The sequence below is a fragment of the Rhinopithecus roxellana genome, chromosome 10, assembly GCF_007565055.1.
Source record: "Rhinopithecus roxellana isolate Shanxi Qingling chromosome 10, ASM756505v1, whole genome shotgun sequence".
In the NCBI taxonomy this organism is placed as follows: Eukaryota; Metazoa; Chordata; class Mammalia; order Primates; family Cercopithecidae; genus Rhinopithecus; species Rhinopithecus roxellana.
In genome coordinates, this window is record NC_044558.1 from 88706199 (window position 1) to 88731094 (window position 24896).

Below are 24896 nucleotides of genomic sequence, written 5' to 3' on the forward strand. Positions count from 1 at the left end.
TGGCAGGAGAATCACTTGAACCCAGGAGGCAGAAGTTGCAGTGAGCCGAGATCAGGCCATTGCTCTCCAGCCTAGGTGACAGAGCGAGACTCCACCTAAAAGAAAAACAAACAAAAAAAACCCTGCTTTTGAAAAGCTTTATATTAACTATTGGTTTTCTATTCCGTTAATGTCTGATTTTATCCTGATTTAACCCCTGACTTCTGCTTGCTTTGGGATTGCGGCTACCTTTTCTGAGCTGAGGTGCCAGCCCCTCCCAGCCTCATCCCCTGGGTTTTGTATTCAGTGCTTTTACTGTCAACCCAGTCTAGAGAGTTTATAGTTTGTTTTTATTAACTTCTTTAAATCCAAGTGAATTCGGGAGTGTCTGGAATTGTCTTATTTTGCTTTTTGTTGATTTCTCACTATTCTGCATGGGGGTCAATTCCTAGAAAAGCAGGGCTCTGCCTGCGGGTCTGGCCCACAGGGTGCAGTGTCTCGGGGTTGGAGGGTTCTATAATTTGGCCTGTATGGTGCGAATCTTTGTGCATCTGAGCTGTTCTTTGTGGCCTTCGTACAGGGTGGTTTTTTGTCATGTTCTATGTGTATCTGAAATTCTATACACATCTATCGGATCCAGCTTGTTAGAGATATTAAGTAAATCTTCCAGCTCTTTACGTTTTTCTCACTGATTTGCCTGCTGTGAGAATGGATTTTATTGCTCTTTGTAGTTCTATCTGTTTTTGCTTTGATATTCTGAAGGTATATTAGGTGGATGCTGTTGCGTTTAGAACTGTTGAAAATCAAGAGTAAGGCAATGGCTTGCTTCCAGAATACTTTGGAAATGGCAGCTCTGTATCACACTGAACAGTTCTCTCCTGTCCTGTTCATCTTGAAGGCTGTTTAGTCAATGAATATTTAGAAAATATTTGCTTTGTATCACACATCATAGACACAACAGTAAGCAAAATAGTCATTAATGACTAAACTGTGTAAGTATATAATTATAAACCATGGTAAAAGCTGTGAAGAAAAAGTACTGCTCTACCAGCTTGCTACTGGAAGGTGGTGGTGGCGGCAAGTGTCACAGAGAGCACCCTAAGTAAATACAGGGAAAAGGACATGGAGGTTATTGCCTTGGAGGCCAGGGACAAGCACATCCAAAGGCCCTTGGAGGAAAAGAGGGAAGGGACTGGAGACTGGAAAGACGGCCTGCAGGGCTGGAGCTGGGAAGGCGAACACAGAGAAGCTGGTTGAGCAGGGACCATATGGGACCCCACAGCGAGATCCCGGAGGTGTCCTGAGGGAGCTGAGGCCAGAGTGGCCGGCTGGGTGGGGAAGGAGGCTATGTTTGTGTTGGCAGCATGTGGGACTTGAGCCCCAGCATACACCAGGTTGCCCCAGGCGCCGGGGAAGTGCAGGGGTCAGGGAGACACATGCCGTCAGGCACAGCACCCTGGGCTGCTTTCTTCCCCTAAACATTTACCACCTGTGCAGAGCTGCCTGGAGTTTTAAGATGGATAACACTGGTTCCTCCCATTTTTCTCCGTGCTCCTGAGGCACATCCCTAAACGTGGTTATAGGGAAAGGCCAGTGCGAGGTCATAGTAGTGAGTGGCCATGGCGTCACAGGATGAACGGCAGACAGGGAGAGGGCTCTGGAAGGCCAGCTGGTCCACTGCAAACTCGTAGGCACGGATCAGCCCCCGGTGTCTAGAAAGAGCACAAAGATGGTGACAGGTCAGGGCTGCCTCGCTGACCCTCACCCCGGCTGCTTCTGTCTTTGCAGGAGGCATTCTCCTGAGACCAGACAGAGGTTCATCTTCACAAAGGTGTCCTCCGGGCACACAGCATCACATACTCACAGTCCCAGGCTTAGCGGTCAACGTGGGGGTGCACAAGTCGGATGGGCGCAGTGAGTGTCACAGGGCAAGGACTCGAGGATGGGCCTTGCCCCTGTGACGGGATTCTAACCACAGCAGACCCCTCAGCATACGGCTTGCCCTCCCTCTCTGCACAGCCGACAGCGTGGACTCGCCCCACGGGGCTGTCGTGCATCAGATGCTAGGCGCTCAGTACGGGTCAGCATTGATGTTTATGTTCCCAATTCCTAGAAAGGCAGGGCCCTGCCTGAGGGTATAGCCCATAGGGTGCAATGTGTCATGGGGGCGGGGTTCTACACATCAATCAAACTAAGATGGTCTCTGACTCGCCCAGCCCCACCACTAACCTCCTGTGAGTAGTGAAGCTGTCCAGGTCGGCTTTTCGCATCACCGTCTGGTAGGGCACGTTGGCCGTGATGAGGCTGTGGCTGCTGAATGAGATGTGCTGCACAGGGTGTCTGGAAGGCAGTGGGAGAGAGCTCGTAAGGGGGCATCCACCGGGCCTGCGCATGGCCTGCACTTGCTGCCACAGACCTGGGAGTTCAGAGCTGCAGGGGATTCTAGAACCCATAAAGCTAAGCTTCTCTTTCAGAGGGAACAGGCCCCATGGAAGCAGTGTCTCACCTCAGCTCCCAAAGCTCAGGTGAGCAGGCCATGCTTCGGGCATGACTTTGTCAGCTCCCAAAGCTCAGGTGAGCAGGCCATGCTTCGGGCATGACTTTGTCAACAGGTCTGCATGCCCCGTACGCATGCTGGCATCTGCCCCAACAACCTGGTACATTCCAGACATAAAGGACACACCCTACTGGAGATGAATCAACCACGTGCAACAGAGACTGGTCCATCGCTGCCTCCCTGGGCAAGTCCCTTGAGCTCTCCCAGCCAGGCTCTCCATCATCTATAGAGCACTGGGGGCCTGTTCACTGTTGATCCATGAAGGCGCCCCTGATCCGGCTCACAGGGCTGTGATGACACACGTCCCCTGGGTGGTGAAAGCACGTTTGGGAAATCTTGGAACAAAATGGCTCCAAGTCTGTTGAACAGAGGTTTGCATTTGTTCTGAAACTTTCGTGCAGTACCTGCTGTGGTCACGGCACTGAGCTAGGAGACACTGAATTAAAAAGATGCCTCATCCAGGTGGATGCCTGGCCCAGGGAGGGCCCTAGCTAGTGAAGAAGGTAAGATGCAGTCCCAGAAAATGTGACTAACGCTTCTGTAGCACGAGCGAAGTTACAAGCTACAAAGACTGCATGACGCAGAATTAAGTGCTGGGAGGAGCAGGAGGGGGTGCACAGGAGGGGACGAGGCCTGTGTGGGCTGGGCCAGGGCTGCTCTCCTTGACTAAAGCAGAAGGTTCTTGGGAGTGAGGGAAGCTAGGGAGCAGTCCCTACCTCCCCGGGGTTGGGACACCCACAGCAGGAAAGTGGTGGTGGATTTGGCATGGGGCCTGGAGGATGAGAAAGACCCGCAGAGGGAGGGCAGGCTTAGTGGAGGCCTGCAGCATGGCAGACTGATGGCACCCTGTCAGGCAGGCGAGGACCTGGGCTGAAGAGACTAAGGCCTGGCAGCAGGCACTGCAGGTGAGGCCTTGAGTAAGTCAGTGAGTTCTGGGCAGGAGACCGTGTGTCTGTCAGCCTTGTGCTGGTGAAAACAGTGACCGCGTGGGGGACAAGCCCGGGTCGCACAGGGACAGAGGCAGTGCTGGGACAGGGCCGCACCTCTGGGGAAGGCCTTCCTTACCTAGGCTTCATCTCAGTGGCCTGTCCCGGGGGTGAAGCTTTGCAGAGAGAAAAATGAGATCTGTTGGAGTGTGGGGCCAGCGGCTATCCCTGAGGACCTGGATGGCTGATCCAGCCGGGAATTTTGGTGCAGGAGTTTTAGTTGCCATTTGGCACCACCTGGTGGCAATTCAGTGCATCAGCATAGAAGTCAGAAAAAGGGCCCAGGTGACAGGGACACAGCAAGGGGGCGGGCCTAGGCAGTACCCAGGGCTCTGTCTGATAAAATCTGCCAGCCACAGTGTTCGCCAACAGCGCCCTCCAAGGAAGAAGCCCGGTCTGCATGTAACCCTGCCGCCTCTTGGAGACGCCTGGCAAACTGCCGGCCTTGCAGAAAGAGCAGGCCGCTGCTCAGAGGTCGGTCCACCTTGATTCGCAGTAAGTGGGGAACAAAGCTGAGTTCACTGCGAGGGCCTTGCCCTGTTTCTGCTCTTCTATGTTGTCATGCTCATAGGCCACCAGCCCAGAGTCATCTTGTTTTTGTAGAGATGGGGTTTCATTCTGTCACCCAGGCTGGAGTACAGTGGCACAGTCCCTGCAGCCTCAAACCCCTGGGCTCCATGGAGCAATCCTCCCCTGTCAGCCTCCTGAGTCACTGGGACTAGAGGTGCACACCACCATGCCTGGAGAATTTTGAAAGAGGCAGGGTCTCCCTGGGTTGCCCAGGCCAGTCTCAAACCTCTGGCCTTGAGAGCTCCTCGGTCTCCTGAGTAGCTGGGATTACAGGTGAGCCACCATGCCTGGCCAAATGTCTCTTCACAGCGGTGTTGAGGGGCAGCGAGGGAGAGGGCCAGTTGCCTTTATCCCCACCTGTCTCAAAGACAGGATCTCCAGTTCGAGGCCTGCAGGGCGAGGTAGAGGTGGTGGCGGGTGGCCTCAAGTCAGCTCTGACGAGCCTGCCCTGGGCTGCTGCTTTGAAGGTCAGGGGCAGGCTCACTGGAAATGTCTTAACCAGTTAGGCACCAATGGCATAAACCTACCCACATCTGTGATGCCAACAGCCTGTGCTTAGGGTAGTGTATATTTATATCTCCAATAGTGGTGTTAAAGGTGGAGACAACACATTCCTCCTTCACTGGAGCCTGACCCCCTTCCTTCTAAGTGCTCTTCTATGTAAACGGCACGAGGACAGTCGAAGCAACGGGCAGTACCATGGTTACACATGACGGACTCGAGTGGAGGACAGCGGCCGCGCCAGCCCTGCCTTTCACCTGTGGGCAGATGGGGTGTCACATCCTGGTCTAGCCCAGCGAGTTTCCTATGTTTTCGAGTTCCCTTTTCTGTTTGTTAAGATGGAGAAATTCTAAAATAATCAGAATGGCACTTACAAAAAAGTAGTTTCATTCTTAGAGAAAGCTGGGCCTAATGTTCGAATTGTGGCGATCTGAACGATGTCAGAGACAGGAACTGCATCCCCAATGACCAGCGCCACTTCCAAGCCTGTTTCCTCCTCTGCAGAGCGGTGCTGGTATAGCAGCTGGCTCCTAGGGCCACAGTGAGGATTCACCTGGCGAAGCTGGGGGGTAGGGGGCATTTAGCACCATTCCTGGTACAGGCTGATTAGTGCTGCCTTCCCTGTTCCTACTAGAAACTCCCAAGAGTGTCTGGAATGCATCTTACCCAGAATACACCTCCCACAGCTTTTGGTTCGTCCGATAATCCCACACGGACACCAGGCCTTCCTCGCCTCCGCTGACGATCTTCCAGTCGTCCATCTGCACGGCAGAGACCCCAAGCTGGTGGGCAGAGAGCGACAGGGCGATGTTACCGCTGCGGAGGTCATGGATCCTCACCCTGGACAGGCCCAAGAAGAGCAGAGAAGGGAAATGGGGTTTGAGTCAAAGATTGAAATGAACAAACTCCCCCTTCACTGTGCTGGTCTGTGCACGGCACTGCTATGAAAAACTCCTCAGCTGCAAACATCGATAATAAGGACATCAACCTTTTATCTCCTCATTAGAGACTGTCAGGGAGGACCCACACCATCTCATCTGAATGGTTTAAAAGCACATGGAGCAAGAAAGACGCAGGCCAAGGACAGTGGCTGCCCACTTTACCTGCCTAACAGGGAAAAGCCACCTGCGTGACTGCACACGCAGGTTGGCCTGAGAAGCCTGTCCCAGCAGTAGGTGTATTGCCCAGAACGGTAATTTTGCTGTTGGTAAAATAACCTGTTAAGGTAGCAAGAGCTACAAAGCCAGACACCCTAGATCCTCACCCAGTTAGGAAAAGAACACTTTTTGGGTACTTCACTTGACTTTGTAAGTTTATTGCTGTCTTGTTGGAAGTGAGAGAGGGAAAGCCTTTATACTTGATACGCACAGCAGAGCGGGGATAAAGGTGTGTGTACCCTGGGCAGTCACTGATTGAAATAATTACTTGCCTTATAATAATCCACATTTCTTTCAGAACCTCTTTAAAAACTGCTTTTTATGTATGTTGAATTTTTCACGAGGATAAGTTAGATAATGGGACAGAAATCTCGTCTCCACTGCAACCACCACCATAGTTTCTACAATAAGTCACAAAGGCTAAAAGTAAATCAAATTGATTACATTTAGTAAATGTAAAGATGAGCTTCAGAGACCCTATGATGCAAGTTGAAAAGGAAAAGACAGTCCCTGCCCTGAAAAGACCCCAGCATCTAGCAAGGAACAGGACAAAGACAAGGATATATGATTAAAAACGCATGTCTGGCCCAAAAGCTGGGAGAGACAGGACTCTCTGAAACACGTCCTGTGCCCTGACTCTAGTTATGCGAGCATGCGCACACACGACGTCGATCTTCCAAGTTCTGAGGGAAAATTATTTTGAACCAACAATTCTCTACCTAGCTTAGCTCCCAAGTTTGAAGGCATAATAGACTTTTTTTTCTTTAACAGAAAAGGACTCCAAGTGAACTACCTGTGGATACTCTCTGAAAGAAAGTGGTATAGCAAAATACCAGAACAAGAAGACAGATGGCTTAAGTGGGACCTGATGTGTCTGCTGGATCCATGGAGGCACACAGGACAAACCTTCCTATTAACAAGAAGAGCTGCCAGTGGATCACAAAGTAAAAATATATGCTATGCATGAAAAACACATCTGCAAATGAGGAAGAAAAAATGTTACAATTTTAATACTAGAAAAGGCAGATTTCAAGGCAAAAGCATTTGCTGAGAACACTTATAACAATGAAGGGGTGGTTCACTCAATGTTTGGTCAGACCTGGAAAAACAAAACTCCATGGATCACATTTCTTTTTCTAGGTTTTGTTTTTTATTATTTTTTTAAAGACACGGTCTCACTCCCGTCACCCAGGCTGGAGTGTAGTGGCACCATCGTGGCTCACTGCAGCCTCAACTTCCTGGGCTCAGGTGATCCTCCCACCTCAGCCTCCCGAGCAGCTGGGACTACAAGCACGTACCACCACACCAGGCTAATTTTTTTTATTTTCAGTAGAGATGGTCTTGCCATGTTGCTCAGGCTGGTCTCGAACTCCTGGGCTCAAGGGATCCACCTACTCAGCCTCCTAAAGTGCCGGGATTACAGGCATGTGCCACTGCACCCAGCCTGTTTTTGTTTTTTTGGTTTTTAATTGTTTCTTTAGTCACTATAATCTATTCCGAAACAATCTATTTCTATTTCTTGAATTTTTAAAATCTCCAAATCTGAAAACTTAGATGAGTAAATGGCTTTCTGGGAAAATAAGAATTATCAAAACGAATCCCCAGGAGACAGAAAATCCAAGTAGATAAAATAACACATAGCAGCCTGAGGAAGCCAGCAAGGGGCAACAGTCCCTACAAAAAAAGAACAAGTCACTTTGGCCAGACCTGTAGGGACGAGCTGCCTCCAGGGCTAAGTTAACTGTTCCACAGCCTAGGAAAAGGAGGGAAGCTTCCAAATTCTCCATGAAGCCAGCATTCTATGACCAAAGCCTAAAGCTGAGAGCACGATCAAAGAAAACTCCATATCCCAGTGAGATACCAAGAACAGACTCCACAGCAGGATGCCACAGACAAGGGAATCAATAAAAAACCACCTGGTCATGTCCACGGAGGCCGGAAGAAATGGGATGAAGCGCCACACCCATCCCAGATGCGGCCGTGAGGCACTGCCACCACCATTATTTCACATCGCTTTTTAAAAACTAGACACAATTAGACAAAAGGAAAAAACGAAAAGTAAAAAATTGGAAAGTGGGTAGACTTCTCATTAGTAAGAAGGGACAGTCCCAGAGAATTCAGTAACACAGAGTCAAAGATAAATTTATAGGCTAAAATCTAGTTTAAAAAATAGAATCAAAGAAAATGTCCCATTTGTAACAACAGTTAGAGGCAAAATACTCTATAGTAGTTTTCTCAGCTTGGAGCTCTACCACATATATTATACAAATTATAGAGGGTGCAAAGAGTTAAACATAATTAAACTATAAAATATTCAAAGGAGGACGGCCTTTCTAAACAAAGTACAGAAGGTGAAAAAAGGGTTTAACTTTTTCCTGTGGGGGCAGGGAAAAATCAGAAAGTCAGTCCAGTGATAAACAGAGGAAAATGTTTGCAACAAAAAGGGCTAATGTCTTATAATAAATGCCTTCAAATCAGTAAAGAGTGATAACCCATTATTAAATCGAGAGAAAAGATAAGAAAAAGCAATTCACAGAAAAATACTAATGGCTTTTCAACACGTGTAAGATGTTTAAGTTTACTGGTAATAAAATAAATTACACAGTAAAACTACAATGCAATGCCACTTGTCACCGATCTCCGCAGCAAAGGTGAAGTATGGTAACGCCCTACGAGGCACTGTGTGGCAGGGAGACGTGGACAGGTAGGTACTCCTAGATGGCTGAGGCGAGCACAAATCCTTCTTTGGGGAGTGATTTGGCAATATCCAACCAAACACCACATGCACCTCACTTCTGAGCCGGCAATTCCACTTCAAGGAGGTAGCTACACGAGTGTCCACATACACGCAAGGCCAGTCACCAAAGCACTGACCTTAGTTGTAAAAGAGGCTTCTGTTTCAGACAACATGTTGACGGTTCCACTGCAAAACACTTAAAAATGCTGGATAAAATCCTTTTAAGGGCACTGCTGAGCTCACGTAGTGACTTCCCCAGGACCTGAGCTGAAAACCAGATAGGAGAGGGTGAGCTGCAACTTCAGTTGCCCGCGTGGTGGGGGAAGCCTGCTGGCAAGTGCCAGGCTCGGCTCCATGGTTTCATCAAACACACTGAAGGGCCACCCAAGGCAGGGAGCACAGAGTATGGAGACTCCTGCTTTCAATACAGAAGCATGAAGGTACAGTCTCTGAAATTAAATTCGGGAGACAGGCTGGAAGCAGATCAGAGAATGGGGGAATTAGAAGAAAAATCTGAAGAAATGACCAAGAATGGAGCACAAAGAGATAAATATGAAAACTCTGATAAGAGACACGAGGGACAAGAAGGGGTGGTGCCGCATACACCCCAAGTTCCGGAAGGACAGTTACCAGCTGGTGTTTCCCAGAACTGATGAAAGACATGCGTGCCGACTCATGCACACGACCAAATACAAAAGACATACCTAAGAGTATAATTAGAAAAATGGGAAAACACAAAGACAAAGAGGTCCTACAAGCAGCCTGAGAGAAAAAGACATTACCTATTAAGGAAAGATAATTAGACTGACAGGAAAAATTAAACACATTTTCGCTGTGATGAACTGGAATGACTGGATGTAGGTGACGCGATTAACTAGCTCATCAACTGAGTGCTAGTTAAAGCAACTATGGTACATCCATACAGTGGGACCCGGGACAGAACTACACAGGCCGACTGGCAGCCGTGCGCACAGGCGTGTGCTGGGGGGCATGCGTTTAGGTCGCGTGGGTGCGGACGGCCCCCGGAGAATGCTCAGCATTCAAGCGGCCACAATGAGGGAGGGTGACAAGGCTGCTGGGAAGAGGATGCGCTTCGCCCTCTAGGATACTCTGCTTTTGAGCCCATTTTGAATGTGCATACTTCCTGTTTAAATAAAACCAAACAATTTTGAAGATCAAATTCTGAAAGCACATATTTGAAACATTAACAACAATTACCTTGGAGAAGAAAGAGGGCAATAAAGGAGGCTTTTGTGTTTTATTCTGGATGCTGCCATGTTTAAAAAACAAGAATTCATTCATGACCCGGAGGCCTTCAACGGTCACACTCTTTCTTGAGCTGAGAGGTGGATGCGCGGGCATTCTCGGTTATTCTTGAAACTGTACACACACCTTATATACGCTCCCATACATATGTTCTGTTTCATAATTTACAAAATAATACTTTCATCCATTTCTTAGATAAGGTGAAATAAAACAGGATGGAACAATACGTCGTTTTAGAACACAGAGGAGACACTCTTCCTGCTAGGCTGTGTAACTGACAAGGCAACGCAAGTGAATAGAGAGGTCCGTTGCTACAGATGCTGTTCAGTCCCTGACTTGCCAGTCAGGGATCTGGGAGCAGAAAGATGCAGAGAGCCTGAAGACGACTTTGAAAACAAAGGTCTCCCTCTGTTGCATTTACAGACACCTATCCTTAGGCATGCGTAGGTAAGAGAACTCGGGCTGTGTGCGCAGGGAAGAGAAAAAGGATAAATGCTGTAAAGAGAACTCTGACTTTAGGCCATAATGGGAACTTGAAAAGGGTTGGGGAAAGGGGGAGCGGAAGTGTTTACCAAGTACTTTTCAGTGCATATTTGGTTAATCAGAGTCTATTCTGCTATGGTGATTTCCATAAAGAGCTCCTCTGCTGAATATTTATACTCCATAATTTACAGTTTGGCTGTTAAGGAGACAAAGGCAAACACAAATTTGGTCCAGAAGTTCAAAGTTTGCCATCTGTTTTCCTATTGTATTTAGATACCAGCATGGATGGCTCCAAGCAAAATAAACAAATAAACCAAAAGATACGGCCTCACTGTATTTTATATCACTAAGAAAAAAAAAAAAAAAATAGGCCAAACCAGCCTTGAATTTCTCCCCCTTGGGAAAAAGGAAAAACATTTTTCTGACATCTCCTTAAAGAAGCACCACTCTGGCTTCTTGTCGACAGAAGCAGCAGACAGCACAGTGTGCTAAGTCCACCCAAGCCATTCAGATTCACATGAAGAAACAGGTATCTGCCTCGGACATCTGACAGCGCACAGCACCAGCCCGAATGCCGTCCGCCTTGGCAAAGCCCGTCGTCAGCTCAGCGCTCAAACCAAATACTCGACGCTGGGAAACAGGTAGCACAGCAAATGGGCACCAGAATATGCCAAGACAACCGATTCCAGGGACAAAGAGGAGCCAATGGTAGATACTGTGAATCCCCATCTAGCGAGTATTTCATCAACTTTGCCCGTTGAAAGGAAAAATAATTGGTCTGAAAGCTGTAATTGTATTATGTTTAATATTCATGGTTGGGCTTGGAGGACAGTTCCAACACTCCCTCTCTCCAGCCCCTCTCTAATGAAAATCACGCCATAGGAGTCGGCAGTAGCCCACCAATTAAAACAAAAGACACCAGAACCTTCCAAAGACTCCAACAGAGGAGCATCCATCTGATGGGCAGGAAAACGTGCTGGAACCGAGAGGGAGGCACGCTCTGGTTGGTCCTGTGTTAAGAGCTTTGAATAACTTATTATAACACTTGCAGATGGAGCAAATGCAACATTTACGCCCCAATCACTCTCTCTAACAGCAGGCAGCAGTAGCACGAGCACAGCACACAACTTTATATTTGTCAGGGCAAGAAGCAAGCGCCGAGACTCTGTAATTGGGGGGGGTCACAACTCAGGGCGTGCTTCCTATTGGCTTGGCTTAAATACTCCCATATGATAATGAGGCGCACTGTAGCTGATGGCAAGCTGAAGCCTATTCAGTGTCTGGCTCGGCAGTTTCATTAAGGAGGACCTGACCTTCAGCTATGTTTCTACCCAGAAAATAAAGGGAACAAGCAATGAGGTATTACAATGTAGGCTTTTTTTAATGACCAAATTAATTTTAAAAATAGTATTGTTTTAAAGAAATCAATACACGATTCTGTTTGGTCTCACTGAACCTGGGCTATTAAATATTAAAGAGGATTTTAAATATAACCTTATATGCCAAAATCAATAGCTTTATCTACAAAGCACTGACGATGGCCTTTGGTGAAAGATTCATTTTAAATAGCAACTAGAAAAACATGTATTTTCAGGTAGAACTGCCAGTTTAATCCAGCTAGGCTAAGCTTAGCGCTGTCTGTATTTTAAGGCTGTATCTCTGAAGTTTAGAGTTCTCTGAATAGAGAACATACAATTCTATGTGGCCAAGATTAACAAGTCTTTCAGACTGGTCACTGAACCTTTCTGGACCAGCATTGATGGTCTTGAACCAAAATTCTGAGATCCATAACAAGTCCACCCAGTGGGCAAAGATGATAATGTATGTAATGCCAAGAAAAGGGCACATGGTCCCAAGTTGGAAATACTAAAACGTTTAGTTATTAACTAAGTCATGAGTATTTCCTATATACATACTGTTACTTTCATATAGAGTGACACTGTTCAACATGCCTGACATTTGGAAGTTTACTGTTATATTACTTAATTTTATTTTTATTTATTTATTTATTTTTGAGACAGAGTCTCGCTCTGTCGCCCAGGCTGGAGTGCAGTGGCCAGATCTCAGCTCACTGCAAGCTCCGCCTCCCGGGTTTACGCCATTCTCCTGCCTCAGCCTCCCGAGTAGCTGGGACTACAGGCGCCCGCCACCTCGCCCGGCTAGTTTTTCGTATTTTTTAGTAGAGACGGGGTTTCACCGTGTTAGCCAGGATGGTCTTGATCTCCTGACCTCGTGATCCGCCCGTCTCGGCCTCCCAAAGTGCTGGGATTACAGGCGTGAGCCACCGTGCCCGGTCTATATTACTTATTTTAAAAAGGTTGAGGTATTGTAATCAAAAAGCTGCATAGTGTGGTAGTGCCAGAATACAAGCCATACAGATCAATGGAATAGAACTGAGAGTCCGGAATAAACCCTCAAAGTTATAGTCCATTGATTTTCAACAGTGGTGCCAAGACAATTGAATGGGGGAGAGAATTGTCGTTTCAATAGATGGTGCCAGGATAGCTGGATATCCACATGCAAAAGAATGAAGTTCAGGTCTCTACCTCACACCATATACAAAAATTAACACCAAATGGATCACAGACCTCAGTGTAAGAGCCAAAACTATAAAACCCTTTGAAGAAAACTTAGGAGTTAATCTTTGTGAGCATGGGTTAGGAAATGGTTTCTTAGCTATGACATCGATAGCACAAATGGCAAAAGGAAAAAAAAGACAAATGGAGCTTCATCAAAATTGAAAACTTGTGTGCTTCAAAGAATACAATCTAGAAAGTGAAAAGACAACCCACAGAATGGGAGAAAATATTTAATCACGTATCTGATGAGAGATTTGTACCTGGGCTATATAAAAAAAACTCTAATAACTCAATAATAAAAAGACAGCCCAGTTAAAAAATGGGCTGAGGATTTGGATAGACATCTCTCCAGAGAAGATATACAAACAGGCAATAAGCACATGAAAGGATATTCATCACCACGGGCTGTCAGAGAAATGCAAATCTAGAATTTGAGACAGTAGCAAGTGCTGGTGAGGGGGCTGAGAAACTGGAACCCTCATCCAGTGCTGGTGGGAATGTAAAATGGTACAGCCACTATAGAGGAGTCTGGCAATTCCTCAAATGGTTTAACATAGAAGTACCACATAAGCCAGCAATTCCACTCCCAGTGTATTTCCCCAACCGAACTGAAAATATGCATCCACAAACAAACTTACACATAAATGATAACAGTAGCATTGTAACAGTCGAAAGGTGGAAGCAACCCAAATGTCCACTAACTGATACAAAGAAAATGTAGGACATCTGTACAAGGGAGTATTACTTGGCCAGAAAAAGGAATGACATACCGATACATGCTACAACTTGGGTTTACCTTAAACACATTACTAAGTGGAATAAGCCAGTCATAAAAGGTCATAGATTACATCATTTCATTTATAGGAGATGTTCAGGCAAACATAGAGAAAAGTAAGTAGATGAGTGGTTGCTTAAAGCTGGAGGGGATAAGGGAAAGGGTGAGTGACTGCTAATGGATGTGGGGTTTCTCTTTGGGGTGAAAGTGTTCTAAAACGGACTGTAGTGATACCTGCACAACCTTGTGGACCTACTCAAAACACTAAATTGTACAATTTAAATTGGTGAATTATGTGGCATGTAAATTAAATCTCAATACAGCTGCTAAAAAATAAACTTGAGATCATGGGGGAAAACACTGGAATTTGCTGGCTCAGTGACTTAGTAACCCAATTACAGCCTGACATTCGCCCTTAGCACCAACTCTTGGTTCTCCATAGCACAGCATGGATAAGCTTCTCCCTGCTAGATCCCCAGTTGCATTGGTGAAAATGAGCAGATCACAGATAAGAAGACTGAGAGCTACAGAATAGGAAGGGTCCTCATTTAATACAGCCCTTGACTGCCAACTACAGTGCTGACTGAAGTCACTGAAAAGAAAGCAGGACGTTCTGATTCTGGCCAGGATGGAGTAAGCCCACTGCTGCCTCTCTCCTGTCGACTGCCAGCAAAACCTATGGACAAAACACAAAAACAAACACCTGAGGACTCTGGGGAGTCAACGCAAGCCGATGGATTGCAGAGGAGACTCAAACCCATGGCTGTATAGGGGAGGAGTTTCCCATTTTTTTCCCTTTTTCCTCCTGCAGCCTTGCCCTGAGTATGGACTCCAACATGCAGAACTGTGTAGTGGTGCAGGAAGCTAAAACTCCAATAGAAACTCCATCTTTCTGACCAGAGGAACAAAAGGGGCCCCTGCAGTCCCCAAAGAATAGGGGTGAGGGTTACTGTGGGGTTCTTTCCTCTTTCTTGTGGCTGTGCCACAAGGACAGTCCCCAGTCACATGCTGCATGGTGGCGGCGATTCAGGCAGGTAGAACTCTGACAGAAACCCTATCTTTCTGACCAGAGAACTATAAGGGAAAGGAGTCCCTGAAGGCTGGAAAGTGTAAGGATTAAGAGAGGAGAAACCTCAAGAAAGGGATCACATAATACTGTGTTTAAACCCAGATAAGTCCCAGGCTCATCCCTGGGCTATGTGGGACAGATTCAAAGCAGGACAGCAACGGCTTTAAGAGCTCAACTAAGACTGAACCACTGCCAAGCTTCAGACTAACCCAAGTGGCACATGCACAGACCAAAAACAGCAGAGAAACTGAACAGCTTTGGAAAGCGAACTGACACTGGAGTCACCACCCACAGAGGGTAAAACAGAACTTGCCGTCTAAACCTAAGCAGGGTGACTGCTTGTTTAAAAGCAAAACAAAACAAAAATCATTCGTTGGAGGATTACATAACAGGATCCAGAGTGTATACAACACGACATCCACAATGTCCAGAATACAATTCAAAATTACTTGACATACCCCAAACCAAAAGCCAAACAGGAAAATGTGACCCTTTCTTAAGGGAAAAGACAATTAACAGATGTACACCCTAAGATAAGCCAGTCTGGGAACCCTCAACGACTTTAAAGAACTTGTAGCTACATTCCACAAAGTAAAGGTAAAAATGCATGGGAATACTGACAGTGACAACCTCAGCAGAGACACAGAAACTATATATATATAAAGAAATGAACGGAAATTTTTAACCAAGAAAATATGGAATCTGAAATAAAAAATTCACTGGATAGGCTCAACAGCAGAATGGAGATGACACAGGAAAGAGTCCATAAACCTGAAGTTAGAGCAACAGAGATGATGCAATCTGAAGAACAGAAAGAAAGATTTGGGAAAGAACATGAACACAGCTTTGGTGTCCTGTTGGAAAATTTCATAAGGTTTAATATTTACATTATTGAGGTTATCAGAAGGAGAGGAGAAAGGGATTATTCAGAAAAACTATTTGAGGAAGTAATGGCAGGAAACTCCAAATTTAGTGAAAGACATAAATATTCAGATTCTAAATGTTTAATAAACCCCAGACAGGGTTTAAACTAAAAAAAAAAAAAAAAAAAAGTGATTACTTCCTGCAGACTCTTCCTTAGTGACTCATTCAGGCTTCTCATAAATGTGGATTCCTAAGCTATTAATTCATTGTTGCCTTCAGTGAATATATACTTTCATTTCATTGAAAACACCACTGATTCCAAGAAGCATCATTACTTTGTGTACCTTTTAAAAATGCTGCCATTTTATGATGCTATTGTAAAAGTCCATTCTGATTTCATAGATGTGAAAATGGTTTTTTTTAAACATACATCTTAAAATAAATAGAAAATATACTGTGCTAGCACCCGCCAAACACCAGAGAGTGTGTGGTAAGTGGAACGGACACAAGCAGCCAGTCCTAACGCCAATGTGCATCACTCCCCGCCCCGTGCCATTACTCATTGCTCTTTCTTTTTAGTCTTAGCAAGAGACAAAATATGCATTCAGAAAAACTCACTGATCTACACTGATAAAACTCTTATGCACAATCTCACTTTTCTCTTTGCTCCCATCTTTACAAGCCTTCCCTCCCAGCAAGGGAAAAGCATACTCTAACATTAACTCAGTTTCCACCCCAATCTTTCTCTTGCTCCTCCTCAGACTCTGTTAATTTTTTAGTTTTTCTTTATTTTTTGAGATGGAGTCTCGCTCTATCACCCAGGCTGGAGTGCAGTGGTGTGATCTTGGCTCACTACAACCTCTGCCTCCTGGGTTCAAGCGATTCTCCTGCCTCAGCCTCCCGAGTAGCTGGGACTACAGGCATGAGCCACCATGTGTGGCTCATTTTTGTATTTTAGTAGAGATGGGGTTTCACCATCTGGCCAGGCTGGCCTTGAACTCCTGACCTCAAGTGTCTGGGTTTTCTTGAGTGATAGGACAGATACTTTTTCATTTTTAATTTAAGCCCACTGTCCCCCCACACCCCCAAAATAAAACTCCTTGCAAAATCCCACCCATGTTTGCAAACTACTTAAAACTGATTCCTTACTTTAATGAAAACATATTTTTGTCTTAATCTGGGGCAGTTTTATGTACCTTTAGAGTCCATCTCATTCCCAAGTTATTTATAAAGCACTAAGAGAATGCAGTGAATTAAGTTTTTAAAATAAAATAGGAAGGTTCTAGGGTTTGTAAAAAATTGCATCAGTCAGTAAGTGACAGCCAAGGACACAGTTCTCTTCATAATATTTGACCCCTTACTCCCACTTTTGACATAAAACATAAGCTATACAAGCCTGGGCCGGCATCTCTAATAAGATCTTATTCATAGCTATTAAGCCTCTGAGGGAAAAAGGCAAGATTTCCCTCTACCACACTTAGTCTAGCTTCCTCATTCCTTTTTCCTAGATGTGCAATTTTTATTAAAACAACAGATTTTAAACCCCTAAATTCTAAGCTGCTGACCCAGCAATCCTGACTCAGGGAGTATTCTTACATATGATGGCTGGCCCCCTAACGTACCAGCAGTGGGCACACAGCTGGCACTGCTCTAGGACTCACACTGGATAAATGCCAATTTGGATGCCCCACCTCCAACTCTAAGTCACTAGTCTGTTCTTTTCATCCACAGAGACAGAGCATTTTTTAAAAAATGTAACATTGGCTTACTAATAAAATGGACTTAACATAGTCCAATTTGGACTGCAAACTGACCAGAGAGCCCTCTGACACTATGCACGGAACACCTCTCCGGCGGTGCGTACATAACAAGGCAGCCTGCTCCAGAGGAAAAGTCAGCTTTACTGAGTGTGTACAGTCATCCCTCAGTATCCGCAGGGGATTGGTTCCAAGACCCCCTGCAATTCCAAAATCCACAGATGCTCAAGTCCCCCTATACATATAAAGTGGTGTGGTATTTGCATATAACCTACACACATCCTCCCATAAAAACCATCTCTAGATTACTAATAATACCTAATACAATGCCTACACATAGCTTCATTATGATTCAACATAGTACCTGGCTTGCTGCAAATTCAAGTTTTGCTTTTTGGAACTTTGTAGAATTTTTTTCTTAATATTTTTGAAATTATGCAGAAAGCAGAGGTTTCTTCTCTGCAACACCCTTCTGGTTTCCGGTGAGCCTAAGCTGTGGCTGAAGATATAAATGTTCACACTGCAAGCACACTCTGAGCATCATCCACCATCCCAAAGAGCCCTCCACACTGCCTCTCCTCAAAAACAAGCAGCTGCCAGGCCCCTGTGTGGAGATCCTGGGAGAGGAGCTTGGAGCCTCTACATAGCTCAACCTGAAAACTAAAATGCGGGATTAACTACAGACTGACTTGATTCTTTTGTCATGCCACATGTAGGGCCACTTAGCAAGCCTAGTTTCTAAAGAGAACTAGCCCAGTGCGTGCCCAGACACACTGAGGAGTTCGGTTCTCAAGCACTAGAATATCGGGCATTTTAGGAGGCCTTGAAGAAAAATGATTATTTTTCTCCCCCAATAAAGCATACTCACATCATCTCCTTGCTCTAAGCTGGGGGCGGGTATCTAGGCGTGAAGGTCGGGAGTTGAAAATATCGTTTGACAGAATAACTATTTTTGCAAGCTGCTGCACTGGCGGGACAGAGGCCTGGGATCTGGCACAGAGGAGTACCCGCCTCACGATCTGACAGCCGCCTCCGAGCAGCCCGCCACCTGCAGCCCGGGGCTGGGCCCAGGGGAGGGGGCACCAGCCGCCCCTGGCCCTCAGCCATGCTACCTCTCTTCGGGGCACTGGATCAGACACAGCAGATAACCGGCCAAAGAAAAAAGGAAAGAAAAGGAAAAGAAAAAAACAAGGAGAGAGGAAGGGGGGAGAAACCTAAAATTTGGACTCAGAGGGTCTTTTCAAACACTTTAATCCTTTCGTGCTGATGGTTCCTGGGGTGCCCGGGGCTGGCACAGGCCCCTGTACCGGGAAAACCCGACTCCCTCAGCCAGTGCGTTCAAGAGAAGGCTGCTAATCAGCTAAATAGAAACTGGAATCTGTTCACAAGAAGTCTCTCTTTCCCTCCATCACCAGAGGGACACCACCGGGTTCTGAAATACACTCTTGACATCATTTGGCAGGAAACCCTATTTTGTTGAACATGATTCATCCCTTAGGTTATTGTTTTTAATATTAGAAAGTGAGCTTTTAAGTGCCAAACAAATTTTGCAGCAGGAGGACAAAAGATATTCCAAGTGGTCTCCCTGGACCTTCTACCAACTGCGTCCACCAAATGGCTTAAAAGAAAACCTTCCCATGGTGCTTCAGAAATGAAGCAGAGACATAGCGACATCCAACTATTACCTAATACAGGACTTTGTTCTCCGAGTCTAGAGTGTTTATGGGATCAGGGCTGAACTCAGGTGGGCAGAGGTGTTGAATGAGAACTGGGCAGTGTGAGCAGCGCAGTGGGGGCCGGGTGGCCAGGCCTTGGCCGAAGTCGTGGGGCTGCAAGGCAATGCCCTTCCAACTCACGTACCTCCCGTCCATGTTGCCACTGACCATGAGGTTGGGAGGGCTGTCGCTGAGGTTGACACATGTGAAGTCACGGAGAACGTTACCCAGCTTCAAGAGGCGGCGTCCTGCTTCCAGGCTATATACCAGGATCTGAGAGAGGAAGAGAAACGTGTGGGCCCACAATTCCATACACCAGGCCAACATCAAACACTTTCATTTCACCATCGTGGAAGGCATGATCCTTACCACCCAGCTCCCGTGAAGATGTTCTGCCACTTAATTTCCTGATCTTTTTCAGGTTACTGATAGTATAGGGACGTGGCTATTAGAGTGCCAAAAAGAAATGCAAAGGAAGAGAGAAGGAAATCCCGTGAATTCCTCAGGCCAAGGTGCACACTCAGGCCACAAGGAAAACACGGGGAAATCAGGTATTCTAATTTCTTAACAAAGAGAAAGCCGTCTGGAAACTATGGGGCCACTGACTGCTTCTGATTTGGAATGAATGGGAAAGCTTGCAAGGCATCAGGAAGCTTGCAGATAAGCCAGCATGAGTTCTCATCTGAATTTACAACACAGGCGGGAAAAGAAGGAATAGTACAAGGACCAGGAAGATGAAGCTTGTATAGTTAGCCACTGGGTGCTTCCTTCGGACTGAACTACAAACCAAAACACAAACTCACTTCCAAACACTTCTCTCTTCACTCTCTGCTTGCTGGTTTTAGGATGCTCTGTTTCATAGGGTATGAAAGTAATAAGAAGGTACCCCTGATTTCCAGACAATGCATTGTTATATTAGAACACCTCGTGTCTTCTCTCTAGTGGGGGGAAATTTACGTTTTTTGCTTTAAAAGTATTAATTCAATTCAACTTAATTCAAAGAACGTTAAGTGCTTGCTATGTGTCAGTCACTGTTGTAGGTGCTGAGGACACAGTCCTTGCCCCAAATTCACATTCAGAAGGCTCCTCATTAACACACACACAAACACACCAAGTTCTGAGCATACTTTCTATCCTAGTGATCATGTTGATATTTCTGAATTAATGAACTCAAAAAAGTTTTTGGTTTTTTTGAAGGGATGGGGGGACAGGGTCTTGCTCTGTCATCCAGGCTGGAGTGCAGTGGCAACATCATAGCTCACAGTGGCCTCAAATTCCTGAGTTCAGGCAATTCTCCCACTCAGCCTCCCGAGTAGCTGGAGCTATGGGTGTGTGCCACCACGGCCTGCTGATATCTTTCTTTCTTTCTTTCTTTTAAATTTTTTTAAGTAGAGAAGGGGTCTCGCTATGTTGCCCAGCCTGGTCTCAAACTTTTGAGCTCAAGCGATCCTCCTGCCTTGGCCTCCCAAAGTGCTGGGATTACAGGCATCAGCCACTGCACCCAGGCAAAGGTTTTTGGTCTTTTTTTGCTTTTGTTTTTGAGACTGAGTCTCACTCTATCGCCCAGGCTGGAGTGCAGTGGCGCAATCTTGGCTCAATGCAACCTCTGCCTCCTGGGTTCAAGCGATTCTTTTGCCTCAGCCTCCTGAGTAGCTGGGATTATAGGCGCCCGCCACCACGCCTGGCTAATATTTGTATTTTTGGTAGAGACGGGGTTTCACCGTGTTGGCCAGACTGGTCTCGATCTCCTGACCTCAAGTGATCCTCCCACCTCAGCCTCCCAAAATGTTGAGATTATAGGCATGAGCCACCACGCTTGGCCCCAGCCAAAGGTTTTAATAGTAATATTTTGTAGAAAGATTTATCCTTTCAGCACACACATGGAACCTATACATTTCTTCTTGTCAACTTATACATTTATCACTTACCAGGATACAGATTTTTACTTTACTATTGAGAAGTTAATAATAAATTAAATATTCTCTACCTTGAAAATAATCAATCCTGTCAACACACATTTCTAACAAGTGAATCTTTGGAAGTTTCTAATGGTCAAAACAACACTATAATATTAACTATTGCTAACAGCATCTGGAAGGAAAAAGAACAAATTCAAAATTTAAAATGCCCTCTTAATCCATAAAGACTACAGAGAACAATTGCAGTTGAAAAGAAAAATTTGACGCAGAAAATTTCAACAATTTAAAAATATCAAGAGTAAGATTATTCTTCCAAGTAAGTATACAGAAATAACCAAATCTCTTATCTTCAGGGAATAACCTAAAAATTATATAAAATCGGCACCTGGAGGGAGAAAATAAAAAGAGCAATCTCACATTCTATTATAAAAGTAGTATTCTGCATCTATTATCATTATAGAGTGTTCAAAAATTTGGACTCAATAGTCTCTTGTTTTTAAAATACTTCAACTTCTGTAGCAGGAAGGTAAGGCCTTTAAGTCAGTAAAATGTTGATGGTAAACCTAAGAACTGAAATCTGACACTGAGTAGGTTCATGTGTCTTTATGTCTTCCAGTTGTTCTTTTTTGACAAGTGGATAAATTATTTCTTAGTGATATAGTGAGATGTAATCCCTTTCCAAAAAGACTCTCTGCAAATTCATCATAAAGACATCTAAGTTAGTCCAGAGTCCAGTATTTTCTAAAATGTTTAATAATTCAACGAATCAGAACTATCTGAAGAGTACCTTTACCATGACGTTTAGTTAAAGACCACAGAGATTAGAAAACACATTACCCATCTCAAAGGCAGCTCTTTCCATGTTACAAGTCCCTTAACGACCTTTACCATTTCTCCCTCCCTCCCACGTACTCTCTCTCTTTTAATAAGGTTGAGCAAATGGGACTTCATTTTATCTGATTGCCATAGACTAGTGAGATTAATTATTCATGCTCACACTCTCCCTCTTGTTAAGACCATGCATTAGACTAATTTTTCTCTTTATTGCCCTAGTTGGGTGAGTCTCAACCCATGGCCACTTGACTCATTCTCAGAGGTGTACAGATATGCTGGAAAAACCTACCCCAGCTCAAATCCCAGAGAAAATATTCTGCACTAATGTGGCTGCCAAAGATGATGTTGAGGATGGTTCCTTTTAAGTACCAGGTGTATATTAGAGAAGAACTTGAACAGTGATTACAGAGCAAATGTTTGCAGGCATTAGATGTTTCTGTAAGAATTAGCTAAAACAGCTAAACCATGTTGAGGCTGGTTGTGTGCTTTACAATGGTAACTATAGGAAATGCATGACACAGAGAATTTTTCCTCCTCTTTGGCTTCCAGGTAGACCTAGAAGGCAATGGGGGAAAAGCAAGCACTATCTTTAAAAATAACTTTAGCAGAAAGTTCTCTATTCATCTGTTTTTTTAAATTAGAGATCTTAAAGTATTTCCGATTTAATCCTAGTCTTAGAATCTTAACTTGCAATTTTGTCAATGATTCTGATGTATCTGAAATCTATTTCTAAAAATCTTTTTCTGATTTCAAATATGATACATCTTACAACAAATTCTAACATAACAGAATTCTATAAGGAAAGTGGTAGCCCTCTGTATATTCATGTCTCAGAAATCACCACTTTTAACAGAGATATATGTACTTCTAGACTTTTCTTCTGCACATCTGTCTCTGTGTGTATACACATTTTTTTCCTAAATGGGATTATTTCACAACTCCTTTTCCCTACGTGTCAATACCTATAGATAGATCTTGTACTTTTTAATGGTTGTGTAGAATTTCTCTGTGGATACACAATTCCATATGGATTGTTTCTAATTTTTAGATAAAATAAATAATGCTGTAATTCATTCAAGAGCCGGCCAACAGATATTTATCAATCATCTTCTAGGCACTGGAATGAACGTGCAGGGACGCTGGGTGACGTGCACAAGTCCCAGCCTGCTGCCAGCTGCCAGCCCACCTCTTCCCCAGCTGGGGCCTGACCGCCAGCTGTCCTGCTCCTCCATAGATGGGGCCTGCCTCTCTGAGGAGACTCACCGACCATCTTCTAGCCATGTCCTGGCAGCTGGTGTCTTAAGCAGCAGGGGTAGTGGTCCAGAGTCAGGAAGGAGACACCAGCCATAGGCCCAACAACTGGGAGGCATCAGCCACCGCCGTGGGCAGGCAGGCCCCGCAGCATCCAGGTGTGGCCTGGACTGGCTTTTCAGGTAAACTGTGAAGGAAAGAGCTGAGAGATGGCTCTTGTCCCTGTGGGGAGTGGTGGTGGGGTGAGTTCAAGGCAGACCAGCTTCTTCCTTCACCCAGTAAAAAATGGATTAACACTGCAAGCTTTTCCTAAATTGGGGGCTATCACCCTCATAATTAATCATGAACCACTTGCATACTGAAATCACTGTGAAGAGATTATAGAGCCTTACCCTCCCAGAATTTCGGTCCTATACTGATGAATGAGGAAAGGAGCTCTGTGTTTTAATTTTATCGAAATACTGAGTCTTCATACTCAAATACCTGCTACAGGCATTAAACCAACAACCACCCCAGCAGCTGGCTCAGCTCCCCAGAAGCCCAGCACTGTCTGTCCAGAGAGCTCAGGAGGAGTCGGAAGGCCTCCTTACAAGACGACAGCATTTTAAAAGCTTTTTCTTTCTTTCTCTTTTTTTTTTTTTCTTTTTGAGACGGAGTCTCGCCCTGTTGCCCAGGCAGGAGTGCAGTGGTGCGATCTGGGCTCACTGCAAGCTCCGCCTTCTGGGTTCATGCCATTCTCCTGCCTCAGCCTCCCAGTGGCTGGGATTACAGGCGCCGGCCACCACGCCCAGCTAATTTTTTGTATTTTTAGTAGAGACAGGGTTTCACCGTGTTAGCCGGGATGGTCTCGCTCTCCTGACCTCGTGATCCGCCCACCTCGGCCTCCCAAAGTGTTGGAATTACAGGCGTGAGCCATCGCGCCCAGCCAAGCTTTTTCAATTGAAGATGATTTGTTGGCCGCCATTTAAAAAAGGGAAGTGGCAAAGAGAGTCAAAGTTTAGGAGGTGCTGTGCTGGGCTGAGCAGAGTCTAAGAGAAGAGGCAAGAGAGGAAGATGCGACTACACTTCCTGGAGATGACACCATCTACCCACTTTCTTTTCTGATCCCCAGTAACCTGTCTCCATCACTACCTCACATATGTGGCTCTCCTGAACAGGGAAGTCGTGATCAAAAGCCAGATGCTGGGCAGTGAGGCAGTTAAACCACCTGCTCTCTCCTTTTCTGTCCACTCCAGCTGCCTTTGTGCTCGCTTCTCCGTGATGTCCTCGGCACACAGTGCCCGTTCCCCTGGTCAGTGCTGAGAGTCCTTGCTGTCTGCACGTGTCACATGGTGTTTTGACAAGCCCACCCCGACCTGTGTCTTATCTTCTTCCGGCTCTTCGCGAGATCTGTGGTTCTCAGATACTGGAGGGGAGGAGGCGGTGACTCCAGCAGGTCAGGGGAGGCTCTGCAGCACTATTACCAAGCACCACACCGCATCACACCAAACACTGTAACAACTCTAAGGTTCCTGGGGGCAGAGATATCCTATCATTCATTCATTCATGTGGCAATTATTAAAGGGCAGCACATGCCAGGTATAGTGTCAGTTACACATTCCCGCATCTCACTAAGTGCCTGCGTTTGTGTTTGGAGGCTCACTGACTGGTACACAATGCCAGGCAAATCCAGAGCTTCCCATAGCCTCAGACCCCAAAGATATTCAGATGTTGCTTTTAGTGCATAACACCTTCCTCCACTCCTGGATCTTGCTGCTGGTATGTAAAAGGAACTGCTCCATCCTACCCAAAATAGAAGATGGTTCCACAGAGATCTCTTCATACTATCCAGATGCCAGAGTGCCCCAACTGCATCCAGTCCAACAGTCCCACCTCTGACAACATGGCAGACAAGAAT

The 24896-nt window shown here is 45.6% G+C and overlaps 1 protein-coding gene across 5 annotated transcripts in view; it reads right to left on the reverse strand.

The window, feature by feature from the left end:
* Positions 1–312: 312 nt before the first annotated feature.
* The window catches only part of FBXW8 (F-box and WD repeat domain containing 8), a 122013-nt gene continuing 97429 nt past the window's right edge, over positions 313–24896 (reverse strand). For 2 of the 5 annotated variants that reach the window (XM_030938891.1, XM_030938893.1), the window contains exons 8-11: positions 19141–19268; positions 5260–5433; positions 2209–2319; positions 313–1691 (exon numbers count right to left, since the gene is read on the reverse strand). In XM_030938891.1, coding sequence (XP_030794751.1) covers positions 1547–1691; positions 2209–2319; positions 5260–5433; positions 19141–19268 — 558 coding nt within the window. In that variant the 3' untranslated portion in view covers positions 313–1546. Of the gene's footprint in view, positions 1692–1736; positions 2089–2208; positions 2320–4320; positions 4851–4967; positions 5156–5259; positions 5434–19140; positions 19269–24896 lie in introns of those variants that run through there. The other 3 variants (XM_030938892.1, XR_004059569.1, XR_004059570.1) reach the window with 3 other exon arrangements.